This window comes from Mytilus trossulus, chromosome 1, assembly GCF_036588685.1.
Source record: "Mytilus trossulus isolate FHL-02 chromosome 1, PNRI_Mtr1.1.1.hap1, whole genome shotgun sequence".
In the NCBI taxonomy this organism is placed as follows: Eukaryota; Metazoa; Mollusca; class Bivalvia; order Mytilida; family Mytilidae; genus Mytilus; species Mytilus trossulus.
The window spans coordinates 10,220,881-10,245,062 of record NC_086373.1 but is presented as its reverse complement, the minus strand read 5'-3'; the positions used below and the strand labels follow the sequence as shown (position 1 = coordinate 10,245,062).

General features: G+C 31.3%; 1 protein-coding gene across 3 annotated transcripts in view; it reads right to left on the bottom strand.

Annotated features, from left to right (window-relative positions):
* LOC134714878 (E3 ubiquitin-protein ligase RNF123-like) overlaps nucleotides 1–24,182 on the bottom strand; it is a 62,115-nt gene that overhangs the window by 17,698 nt on the left and 20,235 nt on the right. For 2 of the 3 annotated variants that reach the window (XM_063576533.1, XM_063576552.1), the window contains exons 8-25: nucleotides 23,682–23,768; nucleotides 21,706–21,773; nucleotides 21,312–21,437; nucleotides 20,797–20,914; nucleotides 19,909–20,025; nucleotides 18,127–18,246; nucleotides 13,355–13,447; nucleotides 12,758–12,831; nucleotides 12,319–12,412; nucleotides 9,349–9,442; nucleotides 7,672–7,733; nucleotides 6,390–6,461; nucleotides 5,583–5,709; nucleotides 3,998–4,186; nucleotides 2,571–2,674; nucleotides 2,013–2,099; nucleotides 1,481–1,588; nucleotides 846–1,023 (exon numbers count right to left, since the gene is read on the bottom strand). In XM_063576533.1, coding sequence (XP_063432603.1) covers nucleotides 846–1,023; nucleotides 1,481–1,588; nucleotides 2,013–2,099; nucleotides 2,571–2,674; nucleotides 3,998–4,186; nucleotides 5,583–5,709; nucleotides 6,390–6,461; nucleotides 7,672–7,733; nucleotides 9,349–9,442; nucleotides 12,319–12,412; nucleotides 12,758–12,831; nucleotides 13,355–13,447; nucleotides 18,127–18,246; nucleotides 19,909–20,025; nucleotides 20,797–20,914; nucleotides 21,312–21,437; nucleotides 21,706–21,773; nucleotides 23,682–23,768 — 1,918 coding nt within the window. Of the gene's footprint in view, nucleotides 1–845; nucleotides 1,024–1,480; nucleotides 1,589–2,012; nucleotides 2,100–2,570; nucleotides 2,675–3,997; nucleotides 4,187–5,582; nucleotides 5,710–6,389; nucleotides 6,462–7,671; nucleotides 7,734–9,348; nucleotides 9,443–12,318; nucleotides 12,413–12,757; nucleotides 12,832–13,354; nucleotides 13,448–18,126; nucleotides 18,247–19,908; nucleotides 20,026–20,796; nucleotides 20,920–21,311; nucleotides 21,438–21,705; nucleotides 21,774–23,681; nucleotides 23,769–24,182 lie in introns of all 3 variants that reach the window. The other variant, XM_063576542.1, reaches the window with a different exon arrangement.

Here is a 24,182-nt window from a genome sequence, read left to right as displayed (position 1 = left end):
AGAAATGTTAATTTAGATAGTATATATATATATATGTATAATAGAAATTAAGGGCTATGGTGAATCAATTAATGACAATAAATCAGCACACACTTGACAAAACTTAAATCGTTGGAACTGACGTTCTTCATTTCAAAGTTTCAGTGCAGCCTTTAAAAAGGATCAAAAGTTAACATACTGATGCCACTTCAAAATGGACTTTAGCATCATTGTTACTATAAATGCATTTTGAATAAACTAAAAATGGTTAGGTTTTTTCTATTGTAATGTATCTAAACTGAACACAAATCTGCTTTCTAGTTTTATCATAAAGCTTTAATTGTCTTTTCTACTGTGTTTGTAGTATTTTGTCAATGATAATACATGTACTATAAGATTATATTTGACATTTAGTCAGATCTGAAATAAATTGAGAACTATTAATAACCTAACATTGAACTAATAAAAAAGATCATAAGTTAAACAATAAAAAAGTTTGAAAGAAATAAATTCTTATAATGTCCAATAAAAATCCAATAAAACATCATTTTATCTTGTATATCGAAAAATTTCCATTTTCCAAACTGATAGTTGTGACAAACTCCTGTTCCCTGCATAACTAATTTGATTTCCTTAATGTTATATACATTGAGATTTTAAATGTGTACACTGTAAACAAATTTATTTTCACAACTTTAGGAAATAGAAAATTATGTTAAACTTGAATTATTTCTGTATGAATCAAATCTGCAATAAACAAAGTTAGAAAAACAAGAAAATAAATACTCCTGAGTCCAGCAAGGGCTTTCAATGTAACAATGTATCTGCTTAAATAAGTCGGTTTGCAATAGTAAATATCTTCTTACTATCAAGAGATTCAAAAGGCACTGTTGGATGGAAGAAGTTAAACAAGGCATTAAAGGCATTGATGGCAGTCAGTATGTAGTACTCCGGTACATATTGGAACAATAGTTTATAGCCAGCTGCTCTCTTGATTGTCTGTAATACAACCTTCAATAACCATTCTATATCACTACGCTTTGTCTGAAAATAAAAAGAGTAAAAATTTAACAAATAAGGTTTCACAATATACTTTCAATACATAAGTAACCCATAATAACATTAATATTAATAGAACACTATGACAGAAAAAACTTGATGTTGCATTTTAGTACTTCAGACATTACTTTTATTTATACCTTGTCCTAATGACGCCGAAACATATCGACTTAATAAATTTGCAGATTACTTAAGTGTTGTTGTCAATCTAGTGGCATTTAAATAAGGCAAAAGAAATAGGAAAATTCAATACTGAGGTTCAGCATTTTAGAAAAGCACCTTAACAAAAGAAGGAGTTTCAAAATTTAAATATCTATGTTAATCAGATCATGACATTTATTCATAAATAATGATTTTATTTATGGGTGATTTTTATCTTGCATCAACACCTTTTAAAATTCTTTAAATGTTAATTAAAGTGAAAGTTATATAAATAATTTACCTTAGAATATGTTACTGCTGTAACCCAGGCCATTTTTCTGGATTGCTCTTCTATCTTACTGAGAAAGACTTTATAAGCTCGGTTTAATTCTTCTCTAATTCCAGCATCCTTTAAGACAACAATAACGTTAAACAAATCTGTAAGCTATAACATCATAGATGTTTTTAACATAAAACACATCGCAGAAATACTAAAAGTACTTATCATGTGAATTCAGTTGAAAATTCATTGTCCATTCCACAACAGAAAGAATAAGTGAATGATCTTGTACTGTGGAAATTCAGCGTTATTGTGTCATTCATAAATGTTTGCATTTGATTTTTTGGACAAGACGAAGGATCTAACAAATCCAAATAAACAACACAATATTGAAGTTAATAGTCCATGGACAAAACCTATTATTATAATACAGGTTAATGCTGATATGTAGATTGTGAGAGAAAAACCAACAAAGCTAATTTCATAATACAGTAAAAAAAATATATACAGCTATATAAAAAACATAATGCAACAGAAGTAAATGGATATTTACCTCATCAGGGGGACACTTATTAATTTTCTCTTGTGTGTCTTGTAATGATTCTACAAATTCTTTCATGTTGTCTCTCAGGTTACATCTCTGAAATTATATTTATGTAATTCTTTATAAAACATTTGCTGTATTTTTAAATTCATATAAGAACTAAATGTGGGGCATTGATGTCCCATGGCCATCACCTACAAGTTTTAAGTAAACTAGAATAAAACCAAGTAAAATGTTTGTTTATCTGTTACATATTTGTTTTTCGTTCATTTTTTTGTACAAATAAGGCAGTTAGTTTTCTCGTTAGGATTGCTTTACATTGTCATATTGGGGCCTTTAATAGTTACTATGTGGTATGGGTTTTGCTCATTGTTGAAGGCTGTACGGTGACCTATAGTTGTTAATGTCTGTGAATGTTGGTCTCTTGTGGACAGTTGTCTCATTGGCAATCATACCACATCTTCTTTTTTATATATAAAAACTCACAATTGAATCTTTAAATGTATCACAAGAACAGAACTTACAGGTGAATAAAAAAGTGGCATTTAACTATATATCTGTTATTACCTTGCCTAATTGTTTGTGTGCTGCTATATGATACATCATAACTAAGCCGTCTAATAACTCCATTAAACTGTTACCACTAGGCATCTCTAAAGGTGGATAATCATCTACAATTCACATTTATTTTATGAAGTTGACAAATATAAAATGACACAGAATTAGAACAGTTGGGAGGCTAAATTCAATATTTGAAAAAGTTTGAGCATAAAATATATATTGTAATGAATGATTCTAAAATTCCCTTCTATTTATGGAAATTATTTTGATAACATATTTGAAATGCTATTTAGTGCACTTAAAAGTAAAGTGTAATCTTAACAACAAAAGACCATCACTGTATTAAAACACTGTGAGTGTACAGTTTACACGTCTGGCGTACTAAATTAACTATTTATTTCAATGGTACAAAGAGGGTTGTCATGAATTCTAACTAGAGGCTCACTTGGGCCTGCATCACTTAAAATTCCTTAGAGCCAACAGTCCTATTTTGTGTGCCTGTTGCCAGAATTATTGGAATGCAATTTGTTCTAAACCTACCTGATCGTTTGGCAGAGGATATAAGAGACAGACTTTGTTCTGAACCAGCAGCAGAAAGACCTTGTGCTTTATTTACTTCCCTTCCTTACACATACCTGATCGTTTGGAGACGACAGAGGACATAAGAGACAGTTTGTTCTGAACCAGCAGCAGAAAGACCTTGTGCTTTATTTACTTCCCTTCCTTACACATACCTGATCGTTTGGAGACGACAGAGGACATAAGAGACAGAGTTTGTTCTGAACCAGCAGCAGAAAGACATTGTGCTTTATTTACTTCCCTTCCTTACACATACCTGATCGTTTGGCAGAGGACATAAGAGACAGAGTTTGTTCTGAACCAGCAGCAGAAAGACATTGTGCTTTATTTACTTCCCTTCCTTACACATACCTGATTGTTTGGAGACGACAGAGGACATAAGAGACAGAGTTTGTTCTGAACCAGCAGCAGAAAGACCTTGTGCTTTATTTACTTCCCTTCCTTACACATACCTGATCGTTTGGAGACGACAGAGGACATAAGAGACAGAGTTTGTTCTGAACCAGCAGCAGAAAGACATTGTGCTTTATTTACTTCCCTTCCTTACACATACCTGATTGTTTGGAGACGACAGAGGACATAAGAGACAGAGTTTGTTCTGAACCAGCAGCAGAAAGACCTTGTGCTTTATTTACTTCCCTTCCTTACACATACCTGATCGTTTGGAGACGACAGAGGACATAAGAGACAGTTTGTTCTGAACCAGCAGCAGAAAGACCTTGTGCTTTATTTACTTCCCTTCCTTACACATACCTGATCGTTTGGAGACGACAGAGGATATAAGAGACAGACTTTGTTCTGAACCAGCAGCAGAAAGACCTTGTGCTTTATTTACTTCCCTTCCTTACACATACCTGATCGTTTGGAGACGACAGAGGACATAAGAGACAGAGTTTGTTCTGAACCAGCAGCAGAAAGACCTTGTGCTTTATTGACCTCACTTCCTAACATTCTGTTTACATGTGAAATCAAACCACCACATCGCTGGAACTCAAAGTAATCAATGGTTTCTGACCAAAACTGGTGAATTGGTATATAAGCATCTGAAAAAAATAAACTTATAAAATATTAATTCAAAATCAAACCATAAATATCTTAAATTCTAATGCATTGAAAATGTTCCTTTAATCATATATGTGTTCAAAGCTTACCCTAGCTAAAGCCAGGATTTTAACTGGTTTCATATATAGAAAAAAAGTCATTGAAACCTCTTTAAAGCTGCTTAAGATCTCTTTGGGAAAAACTTTTGCATCACTTAACAAGAGGCTTATGAGAACCTAACATAGCTTATCTATAATTTCAGTTTCAGGCATTTGACTTATTTGCTGAACAACTTTGTCATTTACACTTTTTCTCTTTCTATAATAATAATAAAGATAAAACATAACCCTAAACTGTAAAATTTCCTAATAATTAACCATTTCTGGACGGTAACCCAAAAATAAGTTGTCCTATTGTTCTGAAGATTACTTGACAGTTGACAGATAGATCTAAACCTTCTTAAAACACCTTCACCTATGTCAGTTTTGCTCTTACAGCTTTAGTTTTTGAGATGAAAGCCAAAAGCTGCATCTGACCCCTATGTTTTATTTATAGCGATAGCAAAATCAAAGCTTTGAATACAAATTATATACAAGATACCTAAAGGAACATTTAGTTAAATTTTAGAAGTATAAGGCCCAATAGTTTCAGATAAGAAGATTTTTAAATGTAAGAAACATGATGAACAAATGTGTAAAATTGCCTTTAAGGGGCAATATTTTTTTAAGGGGTCAATTGACAATTTAAAACACATTTATAAAGTTTTTGTTTTTTGGTTGGTCTTCTTTCCTGGCACATTATTGTGGTTTACGGTTTATCTCTTTCTATGTAGTCAAGTTAATAACTAATTAAAAAAATCTCAAAATTACCAATTCAGTGGCAGCAACCTAACAATGGATTGTTCAGTTTGTCAGGGTTATTAGATCTTGATCAAGGCCTATTCAACAATTGAGCTCAGTCAGATTTGCTGTAAATGCTTTAGTTTTTGAGATATAAACTGCATTTGACCCACATTATTATATAAAGTAAAATCACAAAACTCTGAGGAAATTCAAAATGGAAAGTCCCTATTTTAATAAACAAGATACACTAAAGAAAATTCAGTTAAATTTAAAAAATATTTGACCTAATAGTTTCAGAGGAGAAGAAATAGGTTACAAAGATAATAGACGATGACAAACGACTGAGGACCATTAACACCAGTGATTGAATAAACTCAAGGTGTACTTAAAATTACAATGAAACATTAAACTTGTTCTGTTATTGATTTATAAACAAGTGAGAACACAACACATCTACTCAATTTGACAAGAGGTTTTGGACGATTTAACATTAAAAAAATATCAAATATCAATTTTTTTTAATTTTTTTAAGTCACGTTCTGGGCTGATTAAATACCTGAACTTGTAACAAATCTGCAAGGATCTTCTTCTTGAAATTTATCCCAGCAAAATCTAACTGCCTGTATAAGTCTATGAAACATACATAGTATGACTGAACTTGGACATAAACTGCCATGCTGGATCTGATATATAAGTAAACAAATAATGGTTACATATAAATCTACTCTGAAATAAAATTATCATAGGTCAGCATTTTAACAACGTATTAAGATCTATGAATATCTTTTTATTGGTACTGATAACCTTTTGTTTTTGATAAATTAAAACGTAAAAAAAATATTATCTGCTCTTCATTTGTGAAAGCTTACTGCCCTACAATATATTGTGCTTCTGTTGGATAGTTGTCTAATAGCAATCATTACCCATTTATTATGTCATATATTAAGTTTACACCTATTAATAGTGATTTAATTTTCTTTCCTCCATTGATGAACAAAAGTTTAAAACACATAGTATCTTAGAATGTATTTCCTTTTCTATTTCTAATATAGTTTTTTACACAGTGGAGCAATACTTATTTATGAAGTTCAATAAAAGACTACCGGTATATAAGAATTCAGGATGATTAATATGTCTTTTACACCGAATGTTTTAACATTGGGTTGCTGTTTAAAACTGCAGGTCTCTTTCTATTCTTGAATTGTGGTTTTTGTTGGACATGTTAGAAGCCAATCTTTAAATAAAGTAAATGAAGTGAACAATACATATTCATGTAGAAGAGTATAACCCTAGATGTATAATAGATTATCCCTTACACGACTTATACATTGTGTATTATTTATTACTATGTGTCAATATGTACCCTTCCTAGTCCACTGTTTTCTTTAAAAAACTTCCTGCACTTTTCCATAAATATGATTCTGGTGGTTTTTTGCTGCAATTAGATAATACTCATTATCATACATGTATATGATGTTACTCTGAAAGTATATCTCAATTGATATAAAAATTCTGGTGAAACATAAGGTTAATCCAATTCTTGAATCAATGCATAAGGCCGTTAGTTTTCTTGTTTGAATTATTTTACATTGTCTTATCGGGGCCTTTTGACTATGCGGTATGGGCTTTGCTCATTGTGAAAGACCATACGGTGACCTATAGTTGTTAATGTCTGTTTCATTTTTGTCTCTTGTGGACAGTTGTCTCATTGGCATTCATACTACATCTTCTTTTTTACATGTATATATAATAAACTTAGTCTTTTATGCATGATTTTATCATTTTATACACATCAATACGGTATAGTTGTCAATTTTTTTTCTCTACGTCTGTTATGATGTGAAAATATGGCAGCTACTTTATTGTCCTATTTTGAAGCCGTAGTTTACCAATTGTCACCTTACAGTAAACAATAAACAAATTAAAGAAGCATGGATATTGAGAACGTGTTGACATGTACAAAAAGATAAAATTTATTTCAATGACAGATCCATGAGTCTTATGATCACCAGATTTTTACCAGAACAGTCACACCGAGTTCACTGCATACGTAAAACACATCAGCAAATTGTTTACTGGTAGCAAACAATTTAAAAACTTGCCATTTAGTTATACATTACATATGCATATTTTTTTTTTATTTGAAATTTCATATGACTTTAAAGAAGCAGCTAAGTTTTCTTTTGTTAAAAGACTCTAAAATACCTCAAGTGTTTAACCACCGTCATTTTTACAAATTGTACTAGTTTAAATAAGCCATTGTTTTGTTGAAGATGTTGGCATACCAATTCATAAAAGTTTTAGAACCAGTAGATTTTTCTTTTTAAAAAGATAGAGCAAGTGGACTAGACAAAAAAATTAGTGGCAACAACATGGATAAAATCGAAAAATGATGAAAAGAGTCCACAAAATACTACATAGAAAACTTAAGTCTGATCAAAAAGAACCCCACCAAAAACAGGGGTTTTACTCGGGAAGGGTAAATAATTTGTTAAAAAAATCAGGAAAAGAAAGAGTGTACCATATTCTTTTTATCATAGAAACAATATTGTTAAATTGTAATGTCTTCTTTGTCATTTCTAATCTATTGATAATTATGAATTTGAACTGCTTGTTAGATAATATTGACCTTTAACCTTACATACCTCTACCACATCTGTGTGGATCATCAACTTTTTCAGTACTTCAACCTGAATCTTCTCAACATCTGTACAAAAACATAAATGTGCAGTTCTGGCTCAAAATTTACAAATATTGAGTTCAAAATTTCATATGCTATAAAAACTAGAGGCTCTCCAGAGCCTGTGTCGCTCACCTTGGGTCTATGTACATATCAAACAATGCACACAGATAAATTCATGACAAAATTGTGTTTTGGTGATGGTGATGTGTTTGTAGATCTTACTTTATTGAACATTCTTGTTGCTACAATTATCTCTGCATTTTACCCCTATGTTCTATTTTTAGCCGTGGTGGCCATCTTGGTTGGTTGGCCGGGTCACCGTACACATTTTTCAACTAGATACCCCAATGATGATTGTGGCCAAGTTTGGTTAAATTTGACCCAGTAGTTTCAGAGGAGAAGATTTTTGTAAAAGTTAACAGACGACACCGGACGAAGACGACGGACCAAAAGTGATGAGAAAAGCTTAGGGCCAGGTGAGCTAAAAACTAGTACATTACCATTTATATATATTTTGTAGAGAAATGTTTTATGAGGGATGAGACCTTAAAGAAAATAAAAGAACCAGCTTTATATCTGAAGAAATGTACATCCATTAATAGAAATAAATCTGTCTTATTCCAGCAAATAACACAGCTACTTTAACAAGAGTGCACACGCTGAAATGTCTCTGCCTCTTTACTAATCATTGATAAAACGTTGATAGTCCTGAATATGAAGCTTTACTACAACTGTCTCATAAACTAAACATTATCCAAGAAAATGAGGTTAAGGTCATACACCGTATAACCAAACAAGAAATACATGTACACCTTACAATTAATCAGTGAAATAAAAAGGGTTGGCCTGCTGCTTATAGTTTCTAAGAAAAAGACTTAAATGAAAAAACTAAACATTGACAAATGAACCATGCCAGGCAGACATGAAGAGCTTACAATCCTTCAATACAACAAATATAGGTGACCTATTGCTTATAGTTTAAGAAAAACGACCAAAACACAAAAACTTAACACTGAGCAATGTATCATGAAAATGAGGTCAAGGTCACATACAACAAGCAAGACTAACATGCACATAATAAAATATTTCCATAAATCAAATATAGTTGACCTATTGCATATAGTATTAGAAAAAAAAGACCAAAACTCAAAAAAATAACTTTGACCACTGAACAATAAACAAATGAGGTCAAGGTCAGATGACACCTGCCAGGTAGATATGTACACCTTTCAATTATTCCAAACACCAAATATAGAACACCTATTGCATACAGTATAAGAAAAACAAACCAAAACACAAAAACTTAACTATAAAAACTGAACCATGAAAATGAGATGAAGGTCAGATGACATCTGCCAGTTGGACATGTACACCTTACACCTAGACCTATGGCTTATAGTATTTAGGATATGGACTTGACCACCAAAACTTAACCTTGTTCACTGATCCATGAAATGCGGTCAAAATCAATTAAGTGAAAACTGTCTAAAGGGCATGAGGACCTTGCAAGGTACGCACATACCAAATTCGCAGGCTCAACTAAGAAAAAAATGTCCCAACATTTCAAAAAATGTTTGAGATGGTCCTTCAAAGGAAAATTTGAGAAATAAATGTTTTCCCAAATATTTCTATTTCTCACCTTGAACTGAATTCTGTAGCTGGTCACATGACTTTAAATATTTCTGTTTATTCTTATCATTCTCCTCCTTTATACTCTTGTCTACATCTTTTTCCTAAATATGACAAGAAATAAATGATGTAACTACTGTAAAAACAGAAAAGATTTGGAGGGGTCAATTAAACATTTTTTTAAAAGCTTTTTATATGGATGAACTTTGTATTGCAGATAATGACTGGTATAAACTCTGACAGCTGTTCATCTGGTTCCCTGTTACTTAATCCTTTCCTCCATAATGACCTCACCCCTGTACTCCATAATGGCTCCTGTTGAAGCCTGTGAAGTGCCTCAGTTGAACCGTCTTGCCAATGAAAAATCTGTCTCAAACCAAACCAGATGCTCCGCAGGGCGTAGCTTTATACGACCGCAGAGGTTGAACCCTGAACGGTTGGGGCAAGTATGGACACAACATTCAAGCTGGATTCAGCTCTAAATTTGGATTGTGATTAAATAGTTGACACAGCATAGGTTTCTGACACAGAATGAATGTGTTCTAATGAACTTAAACTTTTTATTTTCTCTTAGAGCAATTCACTATACTGTTGAATATTAATCCTCTCAAAAAAATGTTTGAAGAAATTTTCTTTTTATTTATGAAATTTCAAATGAGAAAAATTGAACCCAATTTTTTTAATCACATCCCCCTTTCCCTTATTCCAAAACTTATTTCAATTAAAATTTCTAATGGAGTTTGCAACAATAACTACTCATTTAAATACATCATAAAATATTAAGATGTAAAAAAACTGCTTGTTATCACTGAATGGTGAAGATTATTTTAATTTATCAGTTGGAAGTAAAAAGTGAATATACATTGTATATTGTATATAACAAAGATTTAAGTTGATTCTGGACAAAGAAAGATAACTCCAATTAAAAAAAAATCTTGCTATTGCACAATATTGTGCAATTAGATATTTCTTGCTTACTATTCTGGACAAAGAAAGATAACTCTAATTGAAAAAAAATGCTATTTCACAATATTGTGCAATTAGATATTTCTTGACATTGCGCAATACTGTGCAATTGAAAAGACTTGCTATTGCACAATACTTAATATAATAATTTTAGATCCTGATTTGGACCAACTTGAAACCTGGGCCCATAATCAAAAATCTAAGTACATGTTTGGATTCAGCATATCAAAGAACCCCAAGATTTCAATTTTTGTTAAAATCAAACTAAGTTTAATTTTGGACCCTTTGGACTTTAATGTAGACCAATTTGAAAACAGGACCAAAAATGAAGAATCTATATACACAGTTAGATTTGGCATATCAAAGAACCCCATTTATTCAATTTTTGATGAAATCAAACAAAGTTTAATTTTGGACCCCGATTTGGTCCAACTTGAAAACTGGGCCAATAATCAAGAATCTAAGTACATTTTTAGATTCAGCATATCAAAGAACCCAACCCATTCATTTTTTGTCAAAATCAAATGAAGTTTAATTTTGGACCCTTTGGACCTTAATGTAGACCAATTTGAAAACAGGACCAAAAATTAAGAATCTACATACACAGTTAGATTCGGCATATCAAAGAACCCAAATTATTCAATTTTGATGAAATCAAACAAAGTTTAATTTTGGACCCTTTGGGCCCATTATTCTGTTGGGACCAAAACTCCCAAAATCAATACCAACCTTCCTTTTATGGTCATAAACCTTGTGTTTAAATTTCATAGATTTCTATTTACTTATACTAACCTTATGGTGTGAAAACCAAGAAAAATGCTTATTTGGGTCCCTTTTTGGCCCCTAACTCCTAAACTGTTGGGACCTAAACTCCCAAAATCAATACCAACCTTCCTTTTGTGGTCATAAACATTGTGTTTAAATTTAATTGATTTCTATTAACTTAAACTAAAGTTATAGTGCGAAAACCAAGAATAATGCTTATTTGGGCCCTTTTTTGGCCCCTAATTCCTAAACTGATGAAACCAAAACTCCCAAAATCAATCCCAACCTTTCTTTTGTGGTCATAAACCTTGTGTCAAAATTTCATAGATTTCTATTAACTTAAACTAAAGTTATAGTGCGAAAACCAAGAAAATGCTTATTTGGGCCCTTTTTTACCCCTAATTCCTAAAATGTTGGGACCAAAACTCCCAAAATCAATACCATCCTTCATTTTGTGGTCATAAACCTTGTTATTAAAATTTCAAAAATTTCTATTCACTTTTACTAAAGTTAGAGTGCGAAAACTAAAAGTATTCGGACGACGACGACGACGCAGACGACGAAGCCAACGTGATAGCAATATACGACGAAAAAATTTTCAAATTTTGCGGTCGTATAATAAAATTTGTATCTAATATCAAAAGGATATTCATGAGAATATCTGACTGGATATTCATTGATGAAATATTCTTTTTCGCAATCCATTAATACTTTAAACCTGATGGGTTTTTTTTATTGAAAAATCCTATGCGATTTTTCAAGTACCGGTATGAACAAAAAAAAATCCACAAAGGAAATGGTAAATTAACAAATCAAATCATACAACTAGTTCAAACTCTGACAACTATTTATCTGGTCTCCTGATACTTACCAAATCAAACCATATTACTGGTACAAAATCTGACAACTATTTATCTGGTCTCCTGATACTTACCAAATCAAACCATATTACTGGTACAAAATCTGACAACTATTTATCTGGTCTCCTGATACTTACCAAATCAAACCATATTACTGGTACAAACTCTGACAACTATTTATCTGGTCTCCTGATACTTACCAAATCAAACCATATTACTGGTACAAACTCTGACAACTATTTATCTGGTCTCCTGATACTTACCAAATCAAACCATATTACTGGTACAAAATCTGACTACTATTTATCTGGTCTCCTGATACTTACCAAATCAAACCATATTACTGGTACAAAATCTGACAACTATTTATCTGGTCTCCTGATACTTACCAAATCAAACCATATTACTGGTACAAACTCTGACAGCTGTTTATCGTCTGGAGATTTAATATGCATAAACATGGCAAATTTGATTTTATCAAATCTTTTTTGTGTTAAGGAAGCTATAATTGAATTTCATGTCTTTATAAGAGTCTAAAAAAAATTCTACTAACAATTTTTTTTAAAGAAAAGTACATGTAGTAATGTGCTTTTCCAATTTAATGATGTAAGTGAAATAAAACATTAGTTATTTCTAGAAAAGTGTATCAATATCCAGAGAGCCAGTAAAATATAATGATGATAATGCAGATGAAAACACATTGTTTTCTAAGGTGTATTTACTATGTTATAACAAAGGATACAATACATTACTTAATATAATCATGATAATGCAGATGAATACACATTCTTTTCTAAGGTGTATTTACTATGTTATAACAAAGGATACAATACATTACTTAATAAATATCTTCTGGTTTGTTGATGATGAAGAATAGATAACAGCAAGTTCAAATAATCTTTCTGGAAAAAATGAAAAAAACGAATACTGTTTTATTTTAACCTCTTTTAAAACATTGCTGGGGCACAACCTCATTATGTGCATTACTTTCTGTGAAGTTTCTAGGATCTTGGATGAAAACTGTCCTAGAAGCTAATTACACAAAACTGGTACTTTAAGCCAATTTAAACTTTGTGCAACACAGTCTATAATCTTTGCCACTGTGTATATGAAGTACCTTGGCTACTGTTAATAAATTAATACTTTGGTGTAAGTGCCTTTACAATTTTCCCTTCCCAGTTAAACAAAAATAAAATAATGCTTGTCCTCTGAAGATTGTTTCCCAATCTCAATGTTATTTTTGAACAGTATACTAAACATCACTTTTAATCTTTATATCTAAGGTTTTTAATAGTTTTCTCTTCACCTTCAACAAAGAATTTAAACTGCCACATAAACTGACAAAAGATTTATAATCATACAAAATGATTACACCGAGATGTATATGCTTTATTTTTATAGATTAAAGTTATGCCAAAAACTTACATGGTATTTAAAGTCTGGTAAAGCTGGAGAAAATCTATACAGGGAAAGAAGTGAAACTGAAAGACTTTCCATACAGCCCTTTATTTCAAAATCCTGTAAAAATAATACATGTGATTAAAAGTTAAAGGGAAACTTCGCAAAAAAATCAAAAATTGATATTATGTTTATTCTGTATAAAATTGCTCAAATTTTTAGATATTAAAGTTTTATTCTGCTAGATAAGAGATCACCATCGATTTTAAATTAAGAGTATCAATTCTCTTAGGTTGGCCATTTTGTTACCTTGTCTGATTTGCATTCACGATATGTCTAAGGACCAGAATTACAGTAACCCGATGTAGTCGTAATTGCGTGTCGATATCTCGTCAATCGTACGGTTGTTTTATCCGACTAGTTAACTTGATACGGAAAATTTTCTTTTTTTTTAGTAACCATGATCTGTTATTTTTAGACTGATAATATAGGAATTAGTGAAAAAGTCAAAATTTCAAATCATAAATAAGTCTTTCGTGAAACTTGAATTGTTTTCGGCAATCTAATTAGTTCATAATTCTTTTATGTAATAAACTTTATTCAAATAAATTAGGATCTTCGCTCCACTGATCACCCGCATGGCTAAAGGTATTAGTCCCAAAGGTATTGTAGGGGGTGCAAGGTGACACGTCCAGGTATTCAAGCGATTTCCTGTCGATTTTGCAAATTCATGCATCGTTTCACTTCTTTGTGTATTGATAAGTGTACACGGCCGATAACTTATAACTTTCCATTTTGAACTATTAGGTGTATAATATACATCTCTATCTTGCGTGTCCGAAAGTGATATAATATATAGTAATTTCTAAACATATACGCTTGTTTACGAATAACATTTCTGGTTAAAAGAAAATTAGTTATAAAAATATAAATAATACAAAAAAAAACCAAACAGATCTGATGAAATAGAAATCTATATACGAATTTTTCCAAGGGTAAATTTGGTAAAATGTAATATATACTCGTTGTCAATGGTGAATTACAGATTGGAACACACCAGAAATATTGATTTAAAAAAAGGTACGCACTTGTTGACCATTCGTATTTGAAATAGTACAATTTTTAGTTCATAAACTCGTGTTTAGAATGCTATTTTTATTTATAAATTCTTCAATTAAAATAATTCAGTGTTTGATCATCACTAAAGTAATCAAAAGTCCTAATTCATTAAAAGTGATCTTATGCAAAATATAAAAATATACAACAGCTCTCCAGTTATTGTGCGATCTTATTATTCCCGTTAATTAATTTTAATTATTTTTTTTTACATTCATGTGTCTGAAATTTTGTCGGACTCCCGTTTACCATTATGTTGTTCACACCTGAAATGCCAGTGAACCGTGACGCCTAGATTTCACTGAATGAGGATCAAAGGATTAGAATTACATAATGCTAATCTTTTAATTACCTTGAGTTAACCTACGCATTCAACATTCTTTAGGTGTCACAAAACAATACACATTTTATTTCCACCGTACAAGCAAGTGAAAATGTTTGCTGTAATGAAGCAAAAACGTCAGAATACAAACATGTATTTTTAATACACTATTGATCATGTCAATTTCATATGTTTGTTTAAAGTATTTGTAGAAAATAAATCATAAAAATGTTCTATTGTATGAATTAATTTTATTATTAAAATTCGATTTAAAATATCCACACGATCTAATTTTAAAAGTTGCATGGCTATCACTTATTTTTTGTTGGTTAATAGCTACACCAAAAGTCGTCGATGCGCTTTAAATCGCGTACTTAGATTGTTAACGAACAAGACTTATTAAAATGAGATATTTTCACTCCCGGCATGCATCAAAGACTTAAACTACGTCACATAAGTCAGGAAGTTTCAAGAAATAAAATTAATAATTCCCAATTTTCTTCTTTATTAGATTTCATATCAAAATAAAACTTGGTGAATATGTTTTTTATGGTATTATGAACATAATAAGATGAAAAGTGAAAAACCGCGAATTATCCCTTTAAAACAAAAGTGAATTCTTCTACTGGATATTATGTTGAAAGTCAATCATATAAATGTTAAAACAATAGTGATTCTTCTACTGAATAGTATGTTGAACATCAAGGGTCTGGAAACAGTCATACATGCCAGACATGACCGATTCAGAAACTCAAAAGTCCTAAATCATTAATTGGGGTTTAGGTCAAATTTTATTTTTCAACAGAAACACTTTCGGTCGTTTCATTGGAATCGAGTTTCAAAATCGCCATTTTGAACATATTTTTGTTTTGTTATCAATTTTATTTAATTAAACTGCCACTCCATTAAATATTATAGTCCTGAGGGCCCTTCTAATAACTATATTAATGCTTCATGGAGCTATTGGCTAATGATCGCTAATCTCTTTATCTGTGTTTTTAATTCACACCTGGTTCACATGCTCCGAAATTAATATCATAAAGAAATTAAAATTCTATACCAACTGTTAAGACAATTGTCAATTATGATTTAAAATTAAATTAAAACTTTATTTAATTTACATAGAAAAAAGATTTTTTTCACTACTAACACACATGCTTTGTTTACTATGTATACATATGCCTGAAATTCTCTTCCACAGATTTGACACTAAATCGTAAATTTCAAATGATTTCAAGCTAAATAAAGCAAGCACAACTATTTTCATTAATATTCTTACACTATTAAAGGTAAAATATTAAAAAGCCTAAAAAGCCGAAGTTTTCCCTTGAATTTGATAAACTTTCTCCCGTGAATTTGATAAACAAAACTAATCCCGGAAATGAGTTCGGAATTATTTGCTTTAGTATTTTCGCATTACATCCAGTTTGAATTTTGAGAATCCAAAGAAACGTAAGCGATGACTGAGAAAACTAGATATCATTGAGATGGGAGCCATCTCTGTGGGCCCCGCTGTCAATAACGTGGGGTAAATAAGTTGTATGGATAATCTGATATGAAGCATTATTTGAAGTTATTACATAGTCTCATGTGTGATTTTGATCTAAGATTTTAAGTTAAAACTGATAAATATTCTCATCTTACTTTCATAGTATAAAAGTGATATGACTGCATGATGTGAACTCATTGTTTACTACTCTAAGGTGACTTCTGGATATATGGATTGATGTTTGAACAATATGTTTAAAGGTGCTGCCCAATTGATATTTGTCACATATTTTTAGAATTATGCCTTCAATATATTATGACCCACCAAGTATAAAGTATGAAATATTAATGGTTCTCGAGAGGTAGAGCGGACACAATTTGTTAAGAACAACGAACGGATGGATAGACCGACAGACTGATCTTAGACCTAGGATGCATACATTATGACACATTCTCTTGTGTTGGTTAATATATATGTTAAGTTGAAAATGTTTGTCAGGTATAAAGTATGAAATAATAACAGCTGTCCTCTCAAAATATAATGTGGATCAAATTTGTTAGCGATGGACAGACCAACAGACAGACAGACCTTTGACCTAGGAAGTGGTACATACATCATGACACACCCTCTGGTGTTGGTTAAAATGGATGTTAAGTATATACTTTGAAATCATAACGGTTCTCAAGATATAGAGCGGACACAATCTTCACCACAGGACACAGGGTTGTCAACTGAAACCAAAGTTTTTTTGACGTTGACCTTTGACCTAGGAAGTTGTACATACATCATGACACGCCCTCTGGTGGTTGTTAAAATGGATGTCAAGTATAAACTTTGAAATCATAATGGTTATCTAGATATGGAGCGGACACGATCTTCACCACAGGACACGGGGTTGTCAACTGAAACCAAAGTTTTTGACCTTGACCTTTGACCTAGGAAGTTGTACATACAACATGACACACCCTCTGGTGTTGGTTAATAATCATGTTAAGTATTAAGTATGAAATCATAACGGTTCTCTAGATATGGAGCGGACACAAAGTGTTACGGACGGACAGACGGACGGACGGACAGACTGATCACTATAGGGCGACCCGCCGTCGGTGGGGCCCTAATTACCATTTTGAGTCATTAAAATCATTTTATTTTAAAACTGTTGCTTTCCCTTAATTGCTCTTGATCGATTTTAGGAAAATGGTAAGATAAATCATGAAAATAAACATGATGCAACAGTGAAACAAGTTAGTTGATGATACGAGTATGAGCATATTCATGCAGTAATGAGAATTTGACAAATTTCTTTTTGAAAAGGGGCACCAACTTTTAAGTTGTATAAAAATGACCGAAATTGGGTGAAAAAATTTCAGGATCCTTGTTGAACGTCTATCATGTAAAACTAAAACAAATAGGGTGCTTATCAATAAAGAGTAGAAATTTTAATTTGAACAAAAAGAGTAATTATAGAATTAACTAGATGACTCAAATAATCTTCAGATTATAGAGGTCATCATTAAGTACCTCAAAAATAGACAGGTGTATGTACAATATGTCAAGGGGTACAGGGATGTATGCTTAAGATGTTTTGAATAAACTAAAAAGAATCTATCAAAGATATATCATCAACTTCTCCAAATTACGAGGGCCTCAGGGAAGATTAGTTATATAGCTAACTGTGTAACCCTTTTAAAATAAAGTATTGTTATTACAAATAAGGAAATATCACATGAAAGACAAAAGACAAGAACTGATTCCAAATATATCAATGACTTCAGGTTGTATACCACCAGTATATGTTTTGTTTTGTCAGAGTTTTATTTTTTGTTTTGTATATGAGAATCTTTATAAAACAAGACATATACCGGTACATACCTGCATTAATGACCACATTAGATCAAACATGTTACATATAAGTGACTGTTCCTCTTTATCATAGCTGTTGATTCTCAATAAAAACTTAATCAGACACTGTTCTACTATATAGGCATTTTTCTGAAAGAAAGACACTTTATTAATACAACTAGGAAAAACATTATGGTATAATATTTTGTTTGGTTCTATCTTAGAATGTAAATTGTTGAATATAAAATATTCCCTTTTCTTTTAGTTCTTACCATTTAAGGTCAAGTTACAGTAAATGGGCTATGTCACAGATTTCAGTAAAATTTGGCATACAACTCTGGCTCAATGAACTACAACTGAAAATCGAAAAAATAATGCATTTATCTCAATTATCATTTGAAATATTACTGATTGAATTCTTACAAAATGGGTGAACATTTGTATAGAAAGCTCATAAAATCGTCGAAAACCCTTCTAAATTTTGTCTTAAAATCGCCAAATCTCTTATTCTACTCCATAGATTTTTCTTAAAAAACTATATGTTGTTGATACATAAATTTTCGTTATAATGATGCAAAATAAAGATAGGGTCACAGACTTCGTTTTTACGGTATACTTCATTGAAAGTTGCGTTCTTTGTGAAAAAATCGAACAAAACGTCGAAATAATCGCAACGTTATCGGGTTGCAGGCCGTAAAACGTTGATTTTTGACGTTTTTCACTACCAACAAGGTAACAAATTGATTATTAGACAAAAAACGAAGTCGGTGACCCTATGATTATTTTATATCATTAAAACAGAAATTTATGTGTCAACAATATATAGTTTTTTAAGAAAAATCTATGGAGTGGAATTAGAGATTTGGCGAATTTAAGACAAATTTTAGAAGGTTTTTCGCCGGTTTTATGTGCTTTCTATACAAATATTCACCAATATTAAAAGAAATCAATTTGCAATTTTTCAGATAATAAAAGAGATAAATGTATTTTTTTTTCGATTTTCAGTTGTAGTTCAACATGCCAAGGTTGTATGCAAATTTTTAGCAAAATCTGCGACATAGCCCATTTACTGTTCCTTGACCTTAAAGCGGCACTAGCTACGAGATATATAAAAAATCTAAAGTTTGATTTTTTTTGTTCAATCAATAATGAAAGTGAAATAACAATTCGCTTTGTGCAGCCAAAAAGGTTTAATTAAGTCAAATTACGCTAAGAAACATTGATTATTAATAATTCACTTGCAAGTGAATGAGTTGACCTCTTTAAATTTGTATTCATGTGAACTTCAATTTAACCCCTAGCTAGAGGTTGACAACGCATGCATTGTACACGTACTGGTTATTTAAAGAAAAAGAATGTCAACAATGAAAGTGAAACTACGGTAAATCATTTGATTACTAATTCGATGCACATAAACTCATTCTTATACTGTTAAAAGCAATGATAAACATCTATTTTTTATCTATAAAATAAAATCAAACAGACCTATAAAAATCCAATAGCACGTGTTGGTTTAATCTTTTCATATCTTTATTTATGTTTACATCGCTTATATGGTCATCTGAGGTCAAATCGATAGTTAATTAGATGGCGTCTGGACTAAAATACACACGAAATGAACCTATATATTATCTACCCTGTTAACTGTTTATTTTATACTTTTGATAGTTTGGATAATTGTTTTACATTGTTACAAATCAAATATGAAAATTTGAGTCAAATCGGTGACCATGAATTTGACAGCTTGTGCCCCTTTAAATAAAACATTAAAGTTGTTCAATTCAGATCAGGGAAGCAAAATAAGATACTTACAAGTAATGGGGCCAGCTGGTCAAACAAATGAGCTGCTACTAATAGGGTTGTACAAGATTTACTAGGGTGATGTCCAAGGGATGTATCATCTGTTTTCAACAAAGAGTCATCTGGAAACTATAAAAAAATATTTGAAATAATATTTGGTTAATAAATTATTCTTCCTTCAAAAATTTACAAACAATATTTATATGTGCTAGTTGCGTAATTTGTGTTTATATTGGAGAAACTCTACAATGTGGAACACCACTAATACTAAAGATTCAGATGCATATAAAACATTCTTCAAAAGATACTCAGCCAACATTAATTCTGTTTTAAATATTTCAAAAGATACTCAGCCAACATTAATTCTGTGTTACATGTTTCAAAAGATACTCAGCCAACATTAATTCTGTTTTAAATGTTTCAAAAGATACTCAGCCAACATTAATTCTGTGTTACATGTTTCAAAAGATACTCAGCCAACATTAATTCTGTTTTAAATGTTTCAAAAGATACTCAGCCAACATTAATTCTGTTTTAAATGTTTCAAAAGATACTCAGCCAACATTAATTCTGTTTTAAATGTTTCAAAAGATACTCAGTCAACATTAATTCTGTTTTAAATGTTTCAAAAGATACTCAGCCAACATTAATTCTGTTTTAAATGTTTCAAAAGATACTTAGCCAACATTAATTCTGTGTTAAATGTTAGTCTTCACTGTTAACATTTTGCTTCAACATACTAGGCAAGGCATTAAACTATTTTCCTGAAAAATTTCTACAATATTTTTAAAATATAATTTCAAAATATGAATACTGAAACAAATTGTATCATATTTTTTTCTCACTCTAATGACACTATAAGCATATTATAAATACTGCTGACTGTTTTTGTACACTAACCTGATCACCTGAGTTTACATAAGGGAGGAGATTTTCCAGGTAGTCCAACAGATACCAAGCTTTGGCTATTTCATCAGTAGGTGGGTCCTGTAAGGGTCTATAACCTTCTATAGGGTATGTATGGTAAGTTAAGGTCAAACATTGATATAGACAGTCTATTAAACTATTTATAAACCTTTACAAACTTGCAAAACTTAAAACTGAACTATATTTTGATCATTCGATCACCATCAGTAACATACAAATATGAAGATTTATTCATGAATTTTGGTGGATATAAATTTTTGTGGTATATTCTTATAATTATTAATTATAAACGAAAGTAAACCAACGGCTGGTAAATCAGTAATATGGTAGAGTCCTGAAGTGGATATAATGCAGGGTCATTATCATAAAACACAAGAAAGTGTTGTTGTTATAAGACTTTCTACATTTTCATAAGCGGATTTAGGTCAATCATTGGCCCCCCTTGTGAAAAGTTCTGGATCTGCCACAGATTTTGAGCAAGAGGATATCTGAGAGGTGTTGCTCCAAAATTGGCTCTAAGATTTTCTGATGCTGCCAAACTAACCGCAGGGAAATATGCATATCCTGGTCCAAGATTTATATTCGTAAAAGCTTTTCCCATATTTTTACCATTCCTGAAAGAAAAGAAAATATATTAAAATCTTTATAAATGGCATTTCTAGACAATTGTAAAGGGCACACAAGCAGTGGTTTATTTATAAAGATGTTTAATAAAACTTGGTTAACTGTAAATCATCCGGATTAAACTCATATTTTAACACATTGTTAACTAGCCTATACCACTGTCCTGTTATCTCTAAAGCGTGTAATACTTGCCTATTCAAGGTATTATACTTGCCTATTCAAGGTATTATACTTGCCTATTCAAGGTATTATACTTGCCTATAAAAGGTAACTGTTCCTTCATCACAATCAATAGCACAACTTATAATATCACCTGTGGTCCATGCCTGACAAAATATAAAGAGCACGTACAGTAACACAATCTGTATGTCATTTAGACAGGAGATAAAATTGTACAGTAACACAAACTGTATGTCATTTAGACAGGAGATAAAATTGTACAGTAACACAATCTGTATGTCATTTAGACAGGAGATAAAATTGTACAGTAACACAATCTGTATGTCATTTAGACAGGAGATAAAATTGTACAGTAACACAAACTGAATGTCATTTAGACAGGAGATAAAATTGTACAGTAACACAAACTGAATGTCATTTAGACAGGAGATAAAATTGTACAGTAAAACAATCTGTATGTCATTTAGACAGGAGATAAAATTGTACAGTAACACAATCTGTATGTCATTTAGACAGGAGATAAAATGGTACAGTAACACAAACTGTATGTCATTTAGATAGGAGATAAAATTGTGCAGTAACACAATATGTATGTCATTTAGACAGGAGATAAAATTGTACAGTAACACAATCTGTATGATATTTAGACAGGAGATAAAATTGTACAGTAACACAATATGTATGTCATTTAGACAGGAAATAAAATTGTACAGTAACACAATCTGTATGTCATTTAGACAGGAGATAAATTGTACAGTAACACAAACTGTATGTCATTTAGACAGGAGATAAAATTGTACAGTAACACAAACTGTATGTCATTTAGACAGGAGATAAAATTGTACAGTAACACAATCTGTATGTCATTTAGACAGGAGATAAAATTGTACAGTAACACAATCTGTATGTCATTTAGACAGGAGATAAAATGGTACAGTAACACAAACTGTATGTCATTTAGACAGGAGATAAAATTGTACAGTAACACAATCTGTATGTCATTTAGACAGGAGATAAAATGGTACAGTAACACAATCTGTATGTCATTTAGACAGGAGATAAAATTGTACAGAAACACAATCTGTATGTCATTTAGACAGGAGATAAAAACAGTAACACAATATGTATGTCATTTAGACAGGAGATAAAATGGTACAGTAACACAATATGTATGTCATTTAGACAGGAGATAAAATTGTACAGTAACACAATCTGTATGTCATTTAGACAGGAGATAAAATGGTACAGTAACACAAACTGTATGTCATTTAGACAGGAGATAAAATGGTACAGTAACACAATCTGTATGTCATTTAGACAGGAGATAAAATGGTACAGTAACACAATCTGTATGTCATTTAGACAGGAGATAAAATGGTACAGTAACACAAACTGTATGCCATTTAGACAGGAGATAAAATTGTACAGTAACACAATATGTATGTCATTTAGACAGGAGAGTCAAAGCAATGTGTATACTGGTTCTCATTGAGCCTAGTATTTCTATACTGTGACAAATAAATGTAAGAAATTTAAAAGGACACAGATTTCATTTTGATTAATTGCATGTACTGATTAACTTGATGCTCATTGAATACATTTTAAAGCAATACACAAGTACAAATTGAAATTATTATTTCACATCTCAAAGATGTATGTATTTGCATTCATGATAATTCAATTTGTTACACCAATTCAAATGTGAAAAAAATTGAAAATTCTGAAGACATATTAAAAGAATTCTAGTATGATTCTTCAATCTGCATATAAGATTAAATGATACAGTATGTTTGTCAAATTTGGTCCAGTGGTTCCAGAAAATAATCTATTCTATAGTTTTAAATGATAAAGATAAAACAAACTGAGCAAATTGGCAAAATTGAAAGTTGACCATAACATATCTAAAATCATTGACAGACTATGGAAGAATATTATGTTTTTAGTTTGCCTTTAGAGTTAAACTTGTTTAAGAGTAAAACTATCATATATTTAAAAGTTAGCAACACTATTTTATCTTCAATTTAGGAAAGACAGTAAACCTATTAGTCTGTTACCTCTCCATATCTCTGTGTTGTTTTGTTCCATTTTCTGACTCTGTTCCCGTCAAAAGCATATGAATCAACCGTGTCTCCTACACCTTCCTGTGTAAATAACAATAGAATTAGTTATGAGGAGTGACATGTCTTTCTGCAAACTGTTAACTTGTCAGTTAGTACATTTAAATCTGACTCACCATGCTGGTCAGGAAAGGGAGGTTTCCTTTTTATACTGTACTGATAGTATTTGACATATGATCTGCTGTTTATTTAACATATATCTGTCCTAAAGTTAAATCAATTAAATCTTTTTTGGTTGTCAATAAGGGAGCATAAATTTCATATAATATCTTGACTTAACACAAGGACTTATATACGTCCCTGCTTAACACAGGAAAATATACATTTGTTTTATTTTGTCAATAAACAAGGTCAAGTTCAAAATCAATCTAAAAATCAGAATCTACAGTCAACTGTCAATAAATTTTTAGTTGAAACTAGGTTTAAATGCCCTTTAAT